The 22,669-nt window shown below is 35.0% G+C and overlaps 1 protein-coding gene across 3 annotated transcripts in view; it reads right to left on the bottom strand.

The window, feature by feature from the left end:
* LOC123546047 (SUN domain-containing ossification factor-like) overlaps nucleotides 1-22,669 on the bottom strand; it is a 67,667-nt gene that overhangs the window by 17,391 nt on the left and 27,607 nt on the right. For all 3 annotated transcript variants that reach the window (XM_045332249.2, XM_045332241.2, XM_045332236.2), the window contains 9 exons: nucleotides 15,869-16,016; nucleotides 14,553-14,748; nucleotides 12,790-12,970; nucleotides 11,766-11,873; nucleotides 11,212-11,379; nucleotides 8,297-8,439; nucleotides 7,898-7,963; nucleotides 4,586-4,691; nucleotides 2,518-2,600 (listed from right to left, as the gene is read on the bottom strand). In XM_045332249.2, the coding sequence (XP_045188184.2) occupies nucleotides 2,518-2,600; nucleotides 4,586-4,691; nucleotides 7,898-7,963; nucleotides 8,297-8,439; nucleotides 11,212-11,379; nucleotides 11,766-11,873; nucleotides 12,790-12,970; nucleotides 14,553-14,748; nucleotides 15,869-16,016 (1,199 nt within the window). The remainder of the gene's footprint in view (nucleotides 1-2,517; nucleotides 2,601-4,585; nucleotides 4,692-7,897; nucleotides 7,964-8,296; nucleotides 8,440-11,211; nucleotides 11,380-11,765; nucleotides 11,874-12,789; nucleotides 12,971-14,552; nucleotides 14,749-15,868; nucleotides 16,017-22,669) is intronic.

Genomic DNA, 22,669 nt, shown 5'->3' with positions numbered 1-22,669 from the left:
CCACATTAAAAAGGCACACTGATGCTAAAATATTAGAAAGTAGGTCACACTCATGGTCACTGAAAGTCAATGTTAAGATCGATGTGCAAAACTGTACATACAACATACCAAATATCAAAAGCCTAGGCCTTGCAGTTTAAGGTAAGAAGATTTTTAAAGTTTTTTTCCTTTATAAGTCTATATAAAACTTAAGAACCCCCGGGGCAGAGCCTCTTTTCACCCCCAGGGTTATAATTTTGATAATTTTGGTAGAAGACCACAAGGCAATGCTACATACCAAATATCAAAGGCCTAAGTCTTGTGGTTTTAGACAAGAAGATTTTTAAAGTTTTTTCCTATATAAGTCTATGTAAAACTTGTGACCCCCGGGGAGGAGCCTCTTTTCAACCCAGGGGCACAATTTGAATAATCTTCATAGAAGACCATAAGATGATATCACATGCCAAATATCAAGGCTCTATGCCTTGCGGTTTTGGACAAGAAGATTTTTAAAGTTTTTCCTTTCGGTTGCCATGGCAACCAGAGTTCTGCATGGAATTCCATTCTTTGAACAATTTTGAAAGGGGGCCACCCAAGGATCATTCCTGTGAAGTTTGGTGTAATTCTGCCCAGTGGTTTTCAAGAAGAAGATTTTTTTAGAAATTGTTGACAGACACACGGCGCACTAAGGATGACAGACATTGAGCGGTCACAAAATCTCACCAAGAGCCTTTGGCTCAGGTGAGCTAAAAATGTACAATTTTTTAAAATAAATATCTTTAATCAGAGAGTACAATGCAGGAAGACACTTGACTGATTTGTTTCTTTCACAGCAACTTTTATTTTTACCTGATAGACAATTGTATGCTGACTGCTGACAAAAACCATGGCAATGACAGCATAGAAATTCTAGATATTTGGAAAATTTAATGAGGTTAAACACATGTTGTTTAAATGCTGCTGTGTCAATATGACACATAACATATACCACAATTTCTCTACCTTAAAAGTTGAGAAAAACTTCAAATAAACAAGAGGGCCATGAAGGCCCTGTATAGTTCACCTGACCTACTGACCTAAAGATCATCAAGATTAACATTCTGACCAAGTTTCATTAAGATATGGTCATAAATGTGGCCTCTATGGTGTAAATTAGCTTTTCCTTTGATTTGACCTGATGACCTAGTTTCTGACCCCACATGACCCAGATTCGAACTTGACCTAAAGATTATCAAGGTTAACATTCTGACCAAGTTTCATGAAGATATAGTCATAAATATGGTCTCTAGAGTGTTAACAAGCTTTTCCTTTGATTTGACCCACCTGACCCAGATTTAAACTTGGCCTTAAGATCATCAACACTAACACTCTGACCAAGTTTGATTAAGATATGGTCATAAATGTGGCTTACACAGTGTTAACTAACTTTTCCTTTGATTTGACCTGGTGACCTAGTTTTTGACCTCATCTGACCCAGATTTAAAGTTGGCCTAAAGATCATCAAGATTAACATTCTGACCAAGTTTCATTAAGGTACAGTCATAAATGTGGCCTCTAAAGTATTAACTAACTTTTCCTTTGATTTGATCCGGTGACCTAGTTTTTGACCCCACAAGACCCAGATTCAAACTTGACCTAAAGATAATCAAGATTAACATTCTTAGTTTCATGAAAATAAAGTCATAAATGTGGCCTCTAGAGTGTAAACAAGCTTTTCCTTTGACTTGACCAAGTGACCTAGTTTCTGACCCCACCTGACCCAGATTTAAACTTGATCTAAAGATCACCAAGATTAACATTCTGACCATGTTTTATTAAGATACGGTCATAAATGTGACCTCTAGAGTGTTAACTAGCTTTTCCTTTGATTTGACCTGGTGACCTAGTTTCTGACCCTACATGACCAAGATTCAAACTGGACCTAAAGATCATCAAGGTTAACATTCTGACTAAATTTCATGAAGATACTATCATAAATGTGGCCTCTACAGTGTTAACAAGCTTTTCCTTTGATTTGACCTGGTAACCTAGTTTTTGAACCCAGATGACCCAATATCAAACACGTCCAAAATTTTATTGAGGGTAACATTCTGACCAAGTTTCATTAAGATTGGGCCAAAATTGTGACCTCTAGAGTGTTAACAAGCTTTTCCTTTGGTTTGACCTGGTGACCTAGTTTTTGAACCTAGATGACCCAATATCGAATTCATCCAAGATTTTATTGAGGGTAACATTCTGACCAAGTTTCATTAAGATTGGGCCAAAATTGTGACCTCCAGAGTGTTAACAAGCTTTTCCTTTGATTTGACCTGGTGACCTAGTTTTTGACCCTAGATGACCCAATATCGAACTCGTCCAAGATTTTATTGAGGGTAACATTCTGACCAAGTTTCATTACGATTGGGCCAAAATTGTGACCTCTAGAGTGTTAACAGTCAAATTGTTGACGCCGAAGGACGCCAACGGACACAGGGCGACCACAAAAGCTCACCTTGAGCACTTAGTGCTCAGGTGAGCTAAAAAGGCTATCATATTTACCAGGTTCAGGTGTCAATGGAAGTGTTTTCTCTGAATGATCTACATCTTTCTTTCCAACACATGATTCATCCTCAGTACCACCACTAAAAATAAAAATTTACACATATGTTAATATCATATACCTACAAGGTAACAAGAGGGCCAAGATGGCCCTAGATCGCTCACCTGAGAAACACAACATAACAGTATAAACAAGTTTGACCTAGTGATTTAATGGAAACAAATATTCTGACCAATTTTCATTGAGAATGGACCAAAAATGTCTGTTAAGTGTAAACAAGTATTTTCTTCAATTTGACCAATTGACCTAGTTTTTGAGCCAAGATGACCTCCATTCGAACTTGACCTAGATGTGATCTTTGATTTGTCCTAGCGACCTAGTTTTTGACCCCAGATGACCCATAATCAAACTTGACCTTAATTTCATCAAAGCAATCATTCTTACCAAATTTCATGAAGATCAATTGAAAAATACAGTCTCTATTGCATACACAAGGGTTTTATTTTATTTGACCTAGTGACCTAGTTTATGACCCCAAGTGACCCATATTCTAAACTGACCTAGATTTCATCAAGGCAATCATTCTGACTAAATTCTATGAATATCCAGTGTAAAATGCAGCCCCTATTGCGTACACAAGGTTTTTCTTTAATTTGACCGGGTGGCCTAGTTTTTGACCCTAGATGACCCATATTAAAAACCCTTCTAAATTTCATCCAGACACACATTCTGATCAAATTTCATGATGACCTGGTGTAAAATGCAGCCCCTACTGCATACACAAGGTTTTTCTTTGATTTAACCTAGTGACCTAGTTTTTGACCCAAGATGACCCATATTCAATTTGAACTAGAATTCATCAAGGCAATCATTCTGACCAAAATTCATGAAGATCAATTGAAAAATACAACTTCTATCGTATATATAAGGCTTTTCTTTGATTTAACTTAGTGACCTAGTTTTTGACCCCACGTGACCCATTTTCAAACCTGGCCTAGATTTTATCAAGGCAATCATTCTGACAAAATTTCATGAAGATCAATTGAAAAATACAGCTTATATCGCATACACAAGATTTTTCTTTGATTTGACCTAGTGACCTAGTTTTTAACCCCAAATGACCCATTTTCGAACTCGGCCTAGATTTCATCAAGGTCATTATTCTGACCAAAATTCATGAAGATGAATTGAAAAATACAGCCTCTATCGCATACACAAGGTTTTTCTTTAATTTGACCTAGTGACCTAGTTTTTGACCCCAGATGACCCATTTTCGAACTCTGCCTAGATTTCATCAAGGTGATCATTCTGACAAAATTTCATGAAGATCAGTTGAGAAATACAGCCTCTATCACATACACAAGCTAACTGATGACAGACAGACAGACAGACACCGGATGTGGAAAGGATGCAGACGCAAACACCAGGTTGAGTAGACTATCTCTCCAAATAAAATTACAAGTATTTTGTTTAACATAATTTACTTCAAATCAGTTGTAATTTGCAAGCACAAGTCAACTTTCAAAACACCATAGCATTATGAGTGTGTTCTACCGGTCCTAAAAGGAACCTCAAACCACTAACCTCCAGGACTGGAGACAGAAACCTCAAACCACTGACCTCCAAGGACTGGAGACAGAAACCTCAAACCACTGACCTCCAGGACTGGAGACAGAAACCTCAAACCACTGACCTCCAAGGACTGGAGACAGAAACATGACATCCACAATTACCACCATTCTTAGTAAAACAAGACATTCAGTCACACCAATTCTTACTTTTTGTTTTATTTTTAACATGCGTACATGTTGTTATTACATGTACATGTACCATCTAAACACAACAGAGTTTATGCAATTTTCTTTAGCTTCAATCTATTACAAGATAGTTATTGCAAAACAGAATTTTCATTCCACTAGGCACCTGGACAAATATTTCATCCTTTATTTCAACTGTAAAGCATTTCCTTACAATTAAGTGAGGCCAAGTCTATCCATCTGTTTAATGTCTACCTGATGGATCACTTCCATATATTGACAGATATGCTGATAAAAGTTTGTCATTTACCTTGTAACATCAGGGACACAGGGAAGTGTATCCTCATCTGATAATGTAGCTGTTCCATTCATGGCAGAATTGTCTACACCACTTGTTATATTCACTTGCGTAGCATCTGAGAAAATATAGAGATGTAATATATCAAAGTATAGAACTAACTGAAACTCTCCAGCAAGCCGCAATATTTTTCTGACAGGAGTTTTAATAATATTTTAAACAATTTTTCAGTTGTTTTTATGTTGTTTTTGTTTGCAGGAATCAGTAATCTCTACCCAGTGTTCGTGGATTCTATATAGGAACCTCTGTTTGATAAACTTATTCTGAAACAGGGATTTTCCCCTCAAAATGTTGTTGGTCATTCTTATGATAGACTTCAGTATTTTGCGATAACAAACTTGTTTTACAACTGAAATTTTAACCTATAATTTCTTGTCTTGATGTGTCTTATAAAATCAAGACTTTCACAGCAAGAAAAAGAGCTGTCAGCCTATTCTGAGCACCTAATAATAAATTTTGTTTTACACACTTTCATGAAATATATGAAATTTTGTTAATTTTCACTTCCTTTTTAACCTTTACTCTGCTACATTCTAAACTGTACTGGTCCATTCAATATGGGGTCCTCACTGAAAATTTACTGACTGAATAGCCAACAGTGCAGACCATGACCAGCCTGCACGGACTTGCAGACTGATCTTGTTCTGCACTGGTTGCAAAGGCACAATCACTCGCTGCCAGCAGGCTGAAGAATAAACACCTAAATTATCCAGTATTGCAGTAAAGAAATAGGTCAATTTCAATGAATCCTGATGTCATGTCTGTGCTTTTGTCACACATTATTTGTCGACTAATTCCAAGCACTCTTAAAGTATTTTACATTCAGCATTTTTTTAAGTGGCAAGGTATGAAAGTGGCATATAAAGGAAATTATTTTAGAATTAAAATAATTTAATTTATTTTTTCTCAAATTGTTGCTCGTTAATTACCGTCTGCTAGTTTATTAAATTGTCGTCTGTTTTCGTAGATAAACGTGTCATCGATATTGTTACACTTGGCTGATCTGAACTGGTTCCTATTGACACTGGTACCCAGTCGATATAATATAAATACCAATAATCTCGTGCAGTTCTCTCACATTTTGCTAGCTACACCGTCGGTAACGTCAAAACTACCCGCCCGCCACACCCTGTATTTATAGGAAACTTTCGAAACATAGAGCTTTGCATCTTTAATTTCGGGCTAGTATTGTAGTTTTAACAACTTGCCAGAATACTCTGTCAGTATTTTATATACACTTTACTGATCTATTTATGTTGATTTTACATCATCTGTGGAATGTTTTATGAAATTGGTTCAAAGTTGTAAAGGAAATTTGCATAAAGTCCATCTATTTAACAATAGCTAACGTTGATGTTCTAGTTCAAGTTAATTGCTATTGTCCACCCGGTCTTGACGACTGAGTTGTTAGGTACTGCCGTCTTTTTACTTACAATTGCAGGGTTAAACCGTGCCAAAGTAAATTGATGAGGGTGATATACCGGAGAGCAATAACACTGCAGGAGATAACACATCCAGCCATCAAAATGTATGACGGGGCTAGATGTCATCTTGTTACGTGACCAAGGACTTCCAAATGTGAGATGTTCATACCGTGTTATGAAGAAAAAACTGAGACATTTTGATGCAGTGTATATAAATTTTGTTATTTAAGAAAACGGTTTAGCATGGGCGTGACTATATTTGTATAAGACTCTCCAGTATAATTTGAAAGATTTTATACTTCTTTAAAAAGGCACGGGATAGTTGATTGATATTAATATACGTATTTCTAATATTAAAATATATAAACTAAATGTACAAGAAGACAATAGTGAAGTAATAAAATTATTAGAATAAGTTTCACTTTTTAAGTTAAATGTGTCGTATTGACATGAAATTCAAGGACAGGAAAATAATTATAGGAAGTATTGACTGTCGTAAATATTATTTTATGTGAACTTAAAAACTTTGTGTTCACAGTTGGATATCTCTAAGAAAATTCTGCTATTATTTGTGGTAACAATTATTATGTAGGACACTGGCTTTTTAACTGTGACATTTGATAGACCTTAATATTAGTTTTTCTTCATCTTGTCATAATACTATAAGTAAAAGGTGTTTATCTATAAAACTGGCTTGATGGATATTGTCGCTCATAATATGTTGGCGGTAAAATTCTGTCGGCCGTGAGGTGAGCGGATACGGTGTCTGTATGTTTGCATTCAAGTTGCGTACTTTGGGGTATCATGTTTACCAGTTTGTGTTAACTGGGTAGTAAAAGGTTTTGCCCTAGTACTTGGCGATTCCTAGTGTTGCGTGTGTTGCGTATGTTGCGTTGCTCTCAGTGGTGTCACTTTGCCTTGCCTTGCCTTGCCTTTCATTGACTCGTGTTGCGGTTTCGCTCATTCTCGGTGAAACCCGAAATGGGTGGAATGGTAGCTCGACGTTCAATTGAAATTGTTGTGTGTTTGCATTTGAGTGATACCTGTTATAAAGTGCAAAGTGTCTTGTGTTGCTTTGCCTTTGAGTGACACCTGTTACAAAGTACAAAGTGTCTTGCGTTACTTTGCGTTGTTTGAGTGATACCTGTTACAAAGTACAAAGTGTCTTGCATTGCTTTGCCTTGTGGTCCGTTGTGTTATATTGCCTCGCTTTACATTGGCTAGGGTTGTGCATTTGACCGCATCCCGGTGACACCCGGGCTGGGTTGGATTCACAATTCGAAGTTCGATGGATTGCGCAGTTGCGTTGTTTTTGCAAGCCTTGGGTTGGTGCGTCTGTTCTCCTCTTGGTCGACGGATTTTGCTGTGCTTTTAACGACTCTACACGGTGAGACCCTTGTTGAGTCATGAGCGGCCGATCAACTCCCAATATTGTCAACATACTTTTACTGAATTTAATTAAATTATTACAAAATGTATCATGCGTATGTTTAACTATCGTTGTAAGTATCAATGCATATTCTTGATGAATAAAGAGTGTTGTATGAGATAATTGGTTTTTATTTTGAGTAATAAAATAAAGGTGACCTACTGTTTGAAGTTTAGTAAATATATTCTCTTCCTGAATGAAACGGTTAACATACACAATAATGACTGTAAACTGTTTGATTCCAGATTATGTGACACATGTTTTGTGTATTTAAGTATGTCAGTGTGCACAGTACCCCACAGACAGAATAAGCCAAAATAACTGTACTTTATTTCTGTACTAGTGTAGCCATGTCCATTTTGCAACAAACTGAGGGACCTAATTACAGTGAGAGACTAGGCTTCAACTTACTGTGGATTAGTTGTTCCTCTTCCGACTCAACATTTAGCACTTTCTTTACAATATTAATCACAGTATCTGAAATAAAAGGAAAATATATACACCTATTTGAAGAATTAAGTAATTGCATACAATATATTGTTTGGTCAGCTAAGGCACTCGTTTAATTGAATAAATGATGCAACTTTTCACTTTCACTTCTCCACAATTCTTACTGAGGAACTATAATTTTTACGTAAAATATTGATAAATGATCAGATAATGCCACCTTGAATGTCATCTTTGTTGTTAATTTTTTGCTTTAAACATCCATGAATGTGTCCCTTGAAATGACCCTGGATAAATATAGCCCTAAATCTGGGCGGAGAACACTAATAAAACTTATAAAGATGGTAAAGAATAAAAACATACCTTTAGCACTTGTAAACAGGTTTTTAGATCCTGCTTCAGTATCACTCCCTACATTTTCATCATTATCACTGTCATCATCATCATCATCTACATTTAAATCATGATGATCAATCTCGTAGTCAACTACAGCTATACCCAACATCCTGAAAATCAATCATCATCATCTTACATTAATACCAATTTCCTGAAAATCAATCATCATCTTACAGCAATAACCAGCATTCTAAAAATCAACCATCATCATCTAACAGCAATATTAACATTCTGAAAATCAATCATCATCTAACAGCACTACCAACATTCTGAAAATCAACCATCATCATCTTACAGCAATATCAACATTCTAACAAGAGCACCGCCTTGCGGATGCTGACGCTCATCTGATTTTTTTTTGTATAATAGAAAAATTGTCCTACCCATGATTTTCTAAGTCCAAAAAGGGCCATAATTCTTGCAAAAAGCAGGATGGAGTTATGTTTCTTGATGTACACAGTCAGCTTATGATGGTGAACAACTGTTGCAAGTTTCAAAGCAATTGCTTGAATAGTTTAGGAGAAAAGTTGACCTAAACATAAAACTTAACCAAGAAATCTGATATTTTCTAAGTCCAAAAGGGGCCATAATTCTTGCAAAAAGCAGGATGGAGTTATGTTTCTTGCTGTACAGGGTCAGCTATTAATGGTTAACAAGTGTTCCAAGTTTCAAAGCAATACCTTTGATAGTTTAGGAGAAAAGCTGACCTAAACATAAAAACTTAACCAGGCAACGCCGACGTCGACGCCAACACCGATCAAGTGATGACAATAACTCATAATTTTTTTTCAAAAAATCAGATGAGCTAAAAATCAGCCATCATAATCTTACAGCAATATCAACACTCTGAGAATCAATCATCTTACAGCAACACCGAAATCCTGAAAATCAATCATCATCATCAAACAGCAATACCAATATACTGAAAATCAATCATCATCATCATCTTCTTACAGCTATACCAATATTCTGAAAATCAATCATCATCATCTTACAGCAATCAGGGGTTCCATTTGACCCGGGACCCCGGGTCCGGACCCGGGAGATTTTCAAAAGACGCTCAAAGGACCCGGCAGAATACTTGCCTGTGCGTCCTTCGGGACCCGGGGGCATTTTCCTTTGATAATCCTTTCTCTTATCATTAATTTCCTTCAGTAAAACTATTTCCACGATAGACACGTGTATTCAAAATAAACACTCGCGGTCATGCTCTCCTGCCTTTGATCTCTGCTAAATCCCGCCCTTTCTCCTGTAGACATGCCTCGCTGACTTTTTATCAGCAAGTTACGTCACGGCGAGTGCACATAGGTAACAAGAAATCAATGAAGTGTTGAAATTAATTGATAAAGCGAATCCTTTGACTGTCAAAAAAGGCGCCAATTATTAAATTATCGTAAGCAGCTGATTACCGAGCATGCGAAAAGTGCCCTGCAAGATTTTTTCATGCCAACTTTAAATTAGAGCATTGTTTAGTGATCATATCGTAATTTCAACAAGAAACTTCACAAATTTTGATGAATTTCGAAAGCAAAAATAAGTTTAGAATGTCCGTTCACGGGTCTAATTACACCCGATGTCATATGCATATTTCCAAAATTCTTAAAAAAAAACCTGACTTTCAATGCAGTTTTTTATGATAAGTAGCATCATTATTTGAGGAACTATCGCTGATTTAGCTTAGTTTGCCAAATAAACTGAGCAAAAACTACTTTCCGATGACATTCTGAAAGTGTAACAGTATTCGGATAGTATATTTTGGATACATTTTTCTTAGAGTGTTATAGCAGTGTTCTGTTATTAAAAATGAAATGAAATATTGAAGAAAAACCTAAATAAAATAACATGAATTTTGATAAATATTAGTTTACAATATGAGACTATATAACCGGAGACTGACATTTTTATTATACTGTAACATGATCTTGGGTTTATTGTTTTCTTAGGTAAAGATCTACGTATTACTGAATAAAAAAATATAGTAAAGTATATTGACGTGTTGGGACAGGACTCCTGTATTTTGGAAAAGGACCCTTCAAAATTTGGGCCCAAGGGTCCTGGGACTCTTGGGTTTTCGGGTCTAGTGGAACCCCTGAGCAATACCAAACTCTCTGAAACTCAATCATCATCATTATCTTACATCAATACCAATACTCTGAAACTCAATCATCATCATCATCTTACAGCAATACCAATACTCTGAAAATCAGTCATCATCTTATAGCAATACCAACATTCTGAAAATCAATCATCCTCATCATCTTAAAGACATACCCAACACTGAAAATCAATCATCATCATCATCTTAAAGAAATACCCGACACTGAAAATCAATCATCATATTCTTACAGCAGCACCAACATTCTGAAAATCAATCATTTTCTTCATAATTATCACAATCATAACCATAATAATATGCATTAAAACAATATCTGTAGTCATTACCATTGGTTTCAATACAGTCACATGTTAAGTGATACTGAAAGGTGGAGGCAAAAATATATACTGACCTTCAGAAGTGAGAGTCTTAACATTCTGATGTCATAAAATGTAACATCAGATACAATTAAAGATCTTAATAACAGCAAAATTTACCAACTGCGGCAAAATTCTGAAACCTTACCACATGTAACCTTTGGTTTGCTGGATTTAATAATAAAATTGTGACCTTCAGATTTTGGTAAATATGAGAAATTATCAACCACAGAAAAATGTTATCTTCCTAGGACTACACCAGGTATCAACATCACTTAAAGGGAATGATTGCATTCTGTCATTAATACCATCATTATTATCATCATCACTGACAAAAGGCCTCAGCTTGAAATCAGAGCTATCAGCATTTTCACTTGCTGACTTCAACATATCAGAAAAAATTTGTTTACCTGAATATTGTTAGAGGACAGAAGTGTTCACTCCCATAATGCTCTGTAAGTTCTACACGTACAAATTTAGCAAAATAATCTTCAGCTTCAGTAAGTGTGAATGTCTGGATAGAACGTTCATCTTTTGTAGTGAATTCTCCAGCCAATTTCCAGTCTTTTGTTGGATATCTGTAAAATAAAACATCCTATTATAAAATCTATTGTCCAAATGAGTTCAGTTTCTTTCTGACAGAGGCAAATTTATGATATCTTTTATACAAATCTAAAAACATTGTGTCATCACTAATGCATTCTTAAAACAATTAAAAGCCTTTAAGAGTTAAAATGTGAGAGATAATATTTGCATATAAAAATAACTGGTAAAACAATCAAACTAATAGAACTTGTAGAACTTGAACTACTTAACCCATGTTTAGGATTTTCTGCTGACACATTACATGTCAAAACTTATCTTAAAATATAGGCCAGGATCATCAGTTTAAAGTATTTTAGAACACATAACAATAATACAGATATTTAAACTTTTAAACAAGTTAGAGAATTCAAGATTTTACCTATCACTTAGAAACAGCTTGAACTTTTTAGGTTGTGATGAGAACAATTCTAGACTGGCTATATCCACGGAATGTGCCTGTATTGGTTCACATAACTCTAATACAAACCTGCAGAGAAACGCAACATAAGTGTACATATGAGAAAACTGTTAAGTTCAAAATATACATACAGTTCAATTTGCATTAGCAACCATCTGTATTTAGTAGCACTTGCCTCAAGCAGCTGTTTAGTTAACTTCGCAAATTGACTTTCAGTTCTAATTCGAAATTGTTTAAACAGCTAAGTGCCTTAAGTAGCAAGATCTTGTCAATCCCTTGGCTGCTTAATATAGGTGGTTTTGCATATTCACTCATACTGTAGATGCCATTTGAGTAAGGAAAGTATCTGAAATTGCGAACCATCCTTGTTTGTTCTGATTGTTGGATTAAATGCTGTCTTAACAACAGTGTAGCTACTTACTGATATAAGATGGTATCAGTAAATTTCTGGAACTGAGTCTGACCAATCTTACAATTCAAATTGCCTGATTAGTTGATTCTGAGATAAATTTTGAAACTGACCAATCACAACATAGAATTTTGAGACTGGTCAACAAAACAAGTTTTAATACCAGAGGCTTTTTCTTTATAATTAATAAAAACATCCATACATAGAACAAGAGTTGAGGATCACAATGACCTTCAAAGTCCTTTCCTTGTGTCAAAAATTGTGCTTCAAATTGTGCTTCAAAGGACTTTCCTTACATCAAAAATTGTCCTTCAAAGTACTTTCCTTATGTCAAAAAACATCCTTAGAAAACTGTGGTCATTTAATTTTGAAAGTATGAAATTTCAAGTCTGACCTCTTTCATGCGGCTTAAAATTTTCAAAGACAGAATGAATGGGAATTTCTTTTGTTCACTTGTATTGAACTGAGGTAAAATCCAAGTGAATTAGTCATCCAGGAATAGTAAAGGTGTGTGGCTTTTTGTAGATGTATGCAGTAAGTCAATCTCACTCAAATGTTTTCAGAACTTAATCTTACCATTTTTTAGCTTTGCACGGGTTGTTCATGTATTCATCCCTATTTGAGTTAAGAACAGATTTAGGACTGGAAGCCTCTGGATTACTGGCAAGAATTTTGGCCCCGCATTCCTGAGATGCATAATTCTTCTTCTTCCTTTGTTTCACAGGAGGCAACTGGACATTCTGTGTGTCATCTTTAGCTGAAATTGTGATTTTATAATTTAATGAAAATCTTCATGTGAGGTTTCATGACTATAGGGGTTGTAGTTAAGAAAATACCATGGAATTTGAAGCCTGCTATAAAACTTTAATCAGCACTATTGCAATACTTGATCCAAATGACCTTGAACTTTAGGATACTCACAAATATTCTAACCAATTTTCATTAAGATTGGACCAAAAATGTGGTCTCTTAAGTGTAAACAAGCATTTTTTTCAATTTGACCAAGTGACCTAGTTTTAGAGCCAAGATGACCTACATTCGAATTTGACCTAGATTTGATCAAGGCAATCATTCTGATTAAATTTCATCAACATCAACGGAAAAATACAGCCTCTATCGCATACACAATATATTTTTTTTATTTGTCCTAGTGACCTAGTTTTTGACCCCAGATGACCCATATTCAAACTTGACCTTAATTTCATCAAGGTTATCAATTTGACCAAATTTCATTAAGATCAGTTGAAAAATAGTTTTTATTGCATACACAAGGTTTTTCTTTGATTTGACTTAGTGACCTAGCTTTTGACCACAGATGACCCATATTCTAGCTTGACCTAAACTTCGTCAAGGCAATCATTCTGGCTAAATTTTATGAATATCCTGTGTAAAATGCAGCCCCTATTGCGCACCCAAGGTTTTTCTTTAATTTGACCAGGTGACCTAGTTTTTGACCCTAGATGACCCTTATTCAAACTCCACCTATATTTCATATAGGCAAACATTCTGATTAAATTTCATGAAGATCCGATGTAAAATGCAGCCCCTATCGCATACACAAGGTTTTTCTTTGATTAAACACAGTGACCTAGTTTTTGACCCCGGATGACCCATATCTGACCTAGATTTCATCAAGGTTATCAATCTGACCATAATTCATGAAGATCAATTGAAAAATACCGCCTCTATCGCATACACAATGTTTTTCTTTGATTTGACCTAGTGATCTAGATTTTGACCCCAGATGACCCATTTTCGAACCTGGCCTAGATTTTATCAAGGTTATCATTCTGACCAAATTTCATTAAGATCAGTTGAAAAATACAGCCTCTATCGCATACATAAAGTTTTTCTTTGATTTGACCTAGTGTCCTAGTTTTTGACCCACGATGACCCATTTTCGAACTTGGCCTAAATCTCATCAAGGTAATCAATCTGACCATAATTCATGAAAATGAATTGAAAAATACAGCCTCTATCACATACACAAGGTTTTTCCTTGATTTGACCTAGTGACCTAGTTTTTGACCCCAAATGACCAATTTTCGAACTCGGCCTAGATTTCATCAAGCTAATCATTCTGACCAAATTCATGAAGATCAGTTGAAAAATACAGCCTCTATCGCGTACACAAGCTAAATGTTGACGGACAGACAACAGACGCCAGACGACAGATGGACGCCGGACATTGAGCGATCAGAAAAACTCACCTGAGCATTGCTCAGGTGAGCTAAAAATGTGAATTCAGGAGCATTCCTGTAAAGAGACCATGGTTAAACCCCTTCCTCTGCATCTCTTAGTTTTGCAAAACTGATGAAAATAGGAATATATATGATTACCTTCAAGTTTGCCTTTCTCAGCTTCAGCTAGAACTTTCTGTGTCCATTCATTGAATGTAAGCCCCTCCTCTTCCTGTTTTTCTTCACTAGTAACTTCAGCTACCTCACTATCTGCTCCAGGCTCGCCTACAGGAGGCGTAGATGACTGTTTCTGTGGTGGAAGGGTAACAGTTTCCTCTCTAACGTCATCCTGCACCTGAAACAGCCGTTATTATGTGATTAAAGTAAATATATCAGTTTTTACTATTAATATATCTGCATTCAAATTAATTCTGGCTTATATTGGCCCTAGGCCAATACTGATTTTTTCCACAGGTCCAATACTCAGACTTTGGATTTATTACAATGTCATCATGAAATCATTAATCTCATTATTTAACAGACTTTTATATGTTTTGTCATGTCATAAGCTATATATGCTACCTGTACTAAACTAATAAATACAATTCTGATATAAACATATTTATCAACATAGTGTAAATTTTGAACATCTGTTTATGCAGTATATTTTAATGAATACAAAAACAACCATATTCTGTGTTTGTATCAGTTGCAAATGTAACATAGTTTACAATTCTTTATCAAGGGTTTGATTTAATTTCTGCAGCTTTAAATCACACTTTATAAGCTGATTTCCCAGCTTTACTGGTAGACCCCTAGGTGCACATTCAAACATAATTTTAGGCAAGAGCAGGAAGCTTGGTAGAGCCACCAACCTTCCGCAAGCCAAATGGAAACCTTTCTAATAAGGACTTCTACATCTTAGGTAAGGTTTCAAACCATATGTAGTGAGAGTTCATGTGAGTTAAAGTTTGAGACCTCAAATGCCTGGCCCCAGGCATACTTTTTACAGAAATTCTGACACAAAATTACTTTTCAAGTACTTTTTTTACTTTTTCAAGGACTATTTTTGTTGAAACTACAAAATGAAATCTTGGTCCAAAGTACCTCTTATCTATTTTTTCCAAAACAGTATTGTAGTAGAAACATCATGATGAAATACTGTCTACTCACAGCCACTACTGGTGCATATCAGACTGGTAAGTGATCAGATTTCATTATTTTCTTTCAAATTTTCTTGATATTGAATGAAATATATGATATTGTGTCAAGCCTTCAGTTTAACTTAGATGACTTTTTTGGTCACAATAATACTGACATAATTTTCTCAAATTTAGTAGTGACTTGCCTGTTAGTTTAATTTTGTGTAAATTGTACATCAAAAAACCTCAAAACATGCATGTCTATATAACATTACAACATAATTATGAACTGACTGAATTTACATTTTGTAAAAGCACTAAATTTTGATCTACCTTAAACTGTGTAGCATTTTGGCTTGGTTCTGTCTCTTCTTCTGTTACAGTGTCCTGGAGCTTTTCAGTGACCTTGACCTCAGCACCATCTGCTACATCATTATCAGACTGTTCTACAGGAACTGGTACTTGTATTTGGTCTTCAACACTGGAAACAAAGAAATGTATAACGTCACTTGAAAACATAAAATAGCATTTTGCTTAAAGTAATATACTAGTTTCTCAACAAGGTTCTCCCCAGGATTTTCAGATGGCATATTGAGCAAAATATAGCGTAGGGTTGTACATCTCAATAAACTGTGCTCACTGTGCTTTTTATGTATATATTATTATAATGGGATGGGAACGAATATTTATGAAATCCGTCTAATATTCGAATATGAAAATCAAATTCGAATATTCATAAATTATTCTTTTTTTTTTTTTTCAAAACAAGTATCATTGATTTTGGGCAATATAAGCATGCTAATTCTACTGAATAAAACCGTTTGTTCTGTCGTGTTTGTTTATAGCGTATCAAAAGACGTCCAGTTAACAAGAAAATTGCAATGCATAATAAGCTGGGGTCATCGTTGCAGATTAACAGTTTGCACAAGGCGTAAATGTGATACCTTTTTAATTTTTGTTCATTTTTATTGGCGCCTGTTTTGTGTAAGAAGTTTTAGAATTTATTTATTTTCGAAAACAATACCAAACTTGTAGATATTGTCAATCTTTTAACAATATTTTGTACGACATTTCAGACCATCCGCAGAAACGGCTTTTCATCCGCAATTGGCCGTATTTGAAATAAATTTTGATGTAGTTTATAATAAAGCAAGAAGTAACATATGATTGATGCATAAGATCATGTTGAAGGAGATTTAAGTCTGCCTTACTTGCTTTTTACACGCCGATTGAAAATTTTCAAAATGGTGGCGGAAATACAACAGCGCGACATATGCTTAAATGCGACGACCTGCTTTTTTAGCTAAAGTTGCGACGGTCTAAATTATAATCTATTTTATTTTTTTGTATCATTTTGAAGCTAAAACACTGAATTATTTGAATATGTTTATGATTATACTGATAGAATCGTGAAACAAACGCAAGTGTCGGCAGGTTTAACTAGATAGGGTTAGGTACTCGAAACAAAAAAATGTTTAGGCCTTATTACATACGATGATTCACACTTTTGACAAAGGAATACATTGTGTATATGCCAATCACTTAATAAGAATTTAAAGCTTCCAATAAAACAAACCGAATATTCGAATACATTCGAATATGGAAAACCGAATATTCGAATACTGATTTCAGTATTCGTTCCCATCTCTAATAATTATGAAACTTGTTTATGTATATAGGATATTTAAACTGTCATGTGATAATGGTTAGCTTTCTGTTATATGAGTATTTCTTGTAATACCTGCAAATATAGCAATTTGTTAATAAACAGAATTTGGTTCAGAGAACTTTCCTTCAATTTACCTTGGTTTCAAGAGCGTTGGTCATTCAAGTAATTCTACATCAGATATGGACTATAGAAAGGGAGAGAGCACAACTGAGGAGTGAGTGAGTGAGCTGGGTTTTACGGCGAATCAACACAAAATGGCCATATATCGCCGAGACACACAACTGAGGAGGGTCAGACCTATGCAGCTTTGCTATACTACGCTAATGTAATCAAAAGTAGGCATATCCTTTCAAAAGCTAAAATCTGACCTTGCATTGTCACTGCAGTCAACTACAAGTTAACATTATAGTACTTTCTACAGGAAGTGGTGTCTGGTATTTTCTGTAACTGGTAGGAAAATAACACCTGCCGGAAGTATGAAGAAATCACAATATCACAAATGAATTAAGACTGGGTTTGTTTCCTTTTAACATACATACATACATTAACTAGAAAAAACTTTCATTTTCACGTATGACCTGTAAGCCTGTAAAGAACAAGCAGTCTTTCTGCCCATTTTCCATTGCCAAACAATTTTTTTTTAAATCTAATGAAATATTTGTGGCAATAATAGATGTTAGCTAAAATAGTAAAATCAAATTAAATAGGACAACCCGATTGGTTGATTAAAATACTGTTTAATTACTTTGCAGATGTTAAAACCATTGAATGAAATCTGCCTGTTTTGTTTCATCACATGTTTTCTGAATCCTGATACAACCATTTAAACAAGAGAATGCTCGACTATTCACATTGTAACTGTCCCAGAAGCAGGAATATTACCCTAAATGTTAAAATATTTATAGAGTTTCAATCCAGTATCTACATTAGTTCTGGAGATAGTAACTTCATGCAAAACTTTATTTAGGATTTTCTAAGTCCAAAAAGGGGCATAAATTGCCCAAAATACATGTCCTTGATGTCATTACATATCTTAATAACCCTGAAAACACAAGTGAGGTTTCATATCAATATCTGCATTAGTTCTGGAGAAAGAAACTTGGATGCAAAACTTTTACCAGGATTTTCTAAGTCCAAAAGGGGGCATACATGTCAGAGTTATAGGACTTGATCCTGTGAGGTTGGTTATTGACCTAGAATTAGAAAGCAATGGTTACAGAAGTGCCAGCAGTGGGTGAGAACAAGACGCTTCCATATTCTTGAATAATGGAGCCAAAATTAGCAGCTCGTAATAAAATGTGTAAAATCTCATTTCAAAAGCATCACAGATGCTTTACTCCTTCTAAGTAACTTTACTGTATCTAAATGTGATCTTATTAATTTGTATCGCAGTAAGATTACCTCCAAGGCCACTTTAACAAAATACCATTTTTAACCAATTTCACATTCCTTGAAATTAAGAACAATTTGCTTATAAAGTGACATATCTTAAAACTAATATGCTTGTGTCTATAATACAATTACTAAGTTTCAATTTGGAATTTAAACCTGTATTATTATATTTCAGGTATTTGACAGAGAGCCATGATGGCCCTAGATCACTCACCCAAGTTACACTTCTTGCTTGAACAGTTTTGGAAGATAATTATGAAAGGAAAATGTCTGTGAAATTATTTTGAAATAATACATTTTTACAATCTTCGTAAAGGGCTAGCAATTTCTGACAATGTGATTTTTTATGGTTCCACTATACTGGGGAATATGACCATGCCCCTTAGAGGCCATGTTTTTGACAAATCAGAATAATTTGAACTATCTTCATAAAGGGTCACCAAAGGCATATTTGTGTAAAATTATTTTAAACTGAGCCTGCTGTTTCTGACAAGAAGATTTTTAAAGTTTCCAAGATATACATATATGGAAAAGTGACCACATCCATTGGCAGTACATGTTTTTGACGGATTGGAATAATTTGAACCATCTGGGTGGAGGGTCATACAAGAACCATTTGTGTGAAATTGTTTTAAAATCAGATTAGCGGCTTAGGAGAGGATATCGTTTGAAATTTTTTTTCTATTTTTATTTGCAACCAAGCCTAACTGTTCGATCAACTTTGTAAGAGGACCATCCAAGGAACATCCATAAAAGTCTGGATGGACAATGTACAACGTAAGGCCAGATGCCGGACACTGAGCTATCACAATAGCTCACCATGAGCACTTCGTATTCAGGTGAGCTAAAAAGTAACTGCAGATTTATACATGACATTAATTTCATTGTACTGTCAATGACATTTAATCAGTATTTAATTACAAAGGTATGAATGGTAAAATCATTATTATAATATATTAAACAAATTATCTTATGCAAACTGTCCTAAATTAGACACACGTTTTTAAAAATCACTGCAAATCAAACATGACTCGATTTTTTAAAGAGCAAAATAAACATTGTACCATCATTTTCATTTATTTACAAAGCTTTCGAGACACATGACAAAAACATCTGGGTCAAGGTGAGATATTTTTTCAAATCAAGTACAGTGAAAGCCATACTTGTGAGTATTAGCAGGATATGAATTAAAATTGGGGGACCAGTTAATGTGTATGGGGGTTACCTGGCATTATTTTTTACAACAATTGTTGTTGAGAAAGAAACATCCTTTTGTTGCAAATGTTTCATCCATATAAATGCTGGAACCCTGAACAGAAATTGTATACTGCAAAACCATTTTATATCACAGGCATTAAACATTGTAGTTCTGGTAAAAACTGGCAATTTTATGAGGACATAAACACTGTGGGGAATCTCATGATCAAAATAATCTCTAAACCAAAGTTATATTTTGAAGAACATGAAAAAATTTCCTGTGTCATGATAAGATATGAAATTTAAACATAGCCTATCATGTGACTTATGAAAACTGTTAAATTATCATGTAGTTGACAATAATGATAGATATCTTGTCATTACAAACACTAAGGAAAATAATAAGTATCAGTTTCTTGAAGTGTTCCAGATAATCAAAAGGTTATTGTGATTGAAATCTATGTAGTTTTAGGATACATGTAGGTTGGCATATAACAGGCTATATTTTAAATTTACAGCAAAAGGTTTTTCAATATTATCCCATATTATTCATATTTTTATTTTGGTTTTGAGGTTATTTTGATCATGTGATTCCCCGCAGTGATTAATTTATACACTTCCAATTCGAAAGATAAAATAAACAAAAACTTGTTTGTTTGTCTGGATTTAATTCATGGATTGATAAAATAACACATCCCTAAAAATAGTCCCCAATGAATAAAATTAATGAAGATTTCACCAGGGTTGTGCCTGATTATTTTATAAAATAATTAATTGATTACAATTATTTTGACAATCTTATCAATTAAATTACAATTAATTACTTGGTTTTTGGGACAAATAATTAATTAATTACAATTATTCAGGACAAGTAATTAATTATAATTAATTTTAATCAAATCATGTCTTAAAATTTCCACTGGTATCTTTCGGCAAAACAAAATGTTTCAATGCAGACAAGTTCTAAAGAACAAGAGGACCATGATGGTCCTGAATCGCTCACCTGTTCCCACATGAACTGAGTATGACGTTGTTTTTTCTATTATTTGACATAGTGACCTAGTTTTTGAGCTCATGTGACCTAGTTCTGAACTTGACCTAGATATCATCAAGATAAAAATTCTGACCAATTTTTATGAAGATCCATTGAAAAATATGGCCTCTAGAGAGGTCACAAGGTTTTGCTATTATTTTACATAATGACCTAGTTTTTAAAGGCATGTGACCCAGTTTTGTACTTGACCTAGATATCATCAAGGTGAACATTCTCACCAATTTTCATGAAGACCTCATGAAAAATATGGCCTCCAGACAGGTCACAAGGTTTTTCTATTTTTAGACCTACTGACCTAGTTTTTGACCGCACGTGACCCAGTTTCGAATTTGATCTAGATATCATCAAGGTGAACATTCTCACCAATTTTCATGAAGATCCGTTGAAAAATATGGCCTCTAGAGAGGTCAAAAGGTTTTTCTATGTTTAGACCTACTGACCTAGTTTTTGACCGCAGTTGACCCGGTTTCAAGCTTGACCTAGATATCATCAAGATGAACATTCAGACCAACTTTCATACAGATCCCATGAAAAATATGGCCTCTAGAGTGGTCACAAGGATTTTTATTATTTGACCTACTGACCTAGTTTATGACCGCATGTGACCCAGTTAACAACCTGACCTAGATATTATCAAGATGAACATTCTGACCAATTTTCATGCAGATCCCTTGAAAAATATGACCTCTAGAGAGGTCACAAGGTTTTTCTATTATTTGACCTACTGACCTAGTTTTGGACCGGACGTGACCCAGTTTCGAAGCTGACCTAGATATCATCAAGATGAACATTATGACCAATTTTCATGCAGATTCCATGAAAAATATGACCTCTCTAGAGGTCACAAGGATTTTCTATTATTTGATCTACTGACCTAGTTTTTGACCGCAGTTTACCCAGTTTCGTAACTGATCTAGATATCATCAAGATGAACATTCCATGAAAAATACGGCCTCTACAGAGGTCACAAGGATTTTCTATTATTTGACCTACTGACCTAGTTTTGGACTGGACGTGACCCAGTTTCGAGCTTGATCTAGATATCATCAAGATGAACATTCTGACCATTTTTCATGCAGATCCCATGAAAAATATGACCTCTAGAGAGGTCACAAGGTTTTTCTATTATTTGATCTACTGACCTAGTTTTGGACCGGACGTGGCCCAGTTTTGAACTTGACCTAGATATCATCAAGGTGAACATTCTCACCAATAATCATGAAGATCCATTGAAAAATATGGCCTCTAGAGAGGTCACAAGGTTTTTCTATTTTTAGACCTACTGACCTAGTTTTTGACCGCACGTGACCCAGTTTTGAACTTGACCTAGATATCATCAAGGTGAACATTCTGACCAACTTTCATAAAGATCCCATGAAAAATGTAACCTCTAGAGTGGTCACAAGCAAAAGTTTACACACGCACGAACGGACGGACGTTCGCGCGATCACAAAAGCTCACCTTGTCACTATGTGACAGGTGAGCTAAAAATAATGCAAATGACAGCTTTTGTGTAGCAACCACAAAGTTATTACAGACCAAAAATGCACCTTAAAGCTGTAAGTGGTGAAAGAATACAAAAGGTGTTGACACCTTGTTATTTGGAGACAATAGGTATAAACTATGACTCAGGGATCGAATTTAACTTTTTTTCCAACTAGCAAATTTTTGCTAGTGCCATTTTTTTCCACTAGCAAAATGATGGGTTCCACTAGCAATTATTTAAAAGCTGTTTACGTGCTAAATTCAAGTTGTTTTGTTGTTGTTTGGTTTCATATAAAAGTTCACAGTCCGGACAGGCTTGGGACTTTCTGGTTTTGAA

The sequence above is a fragment of the Mercenaria mercenaria genome, chromosome 15, assembly GCF_021730395.1.
Source record: "Mercenaria mercenaria strain notata chromosome 15, MADL_Memer_1, whole genome shotgun sequence".
Taxonomy (NCBI): domain Eukaryota; kingdom Metazoa; phylum Mollusca; class Bivalvia; order Venerida; family Veneridae; genus Mercenaria; species Mercenaria mercenaria.
The sequence above is the reverse complement of the archived record's forward strand: the minus strand, read 5'-3'. Positions and strand labels throughout refer to the sequence as shown.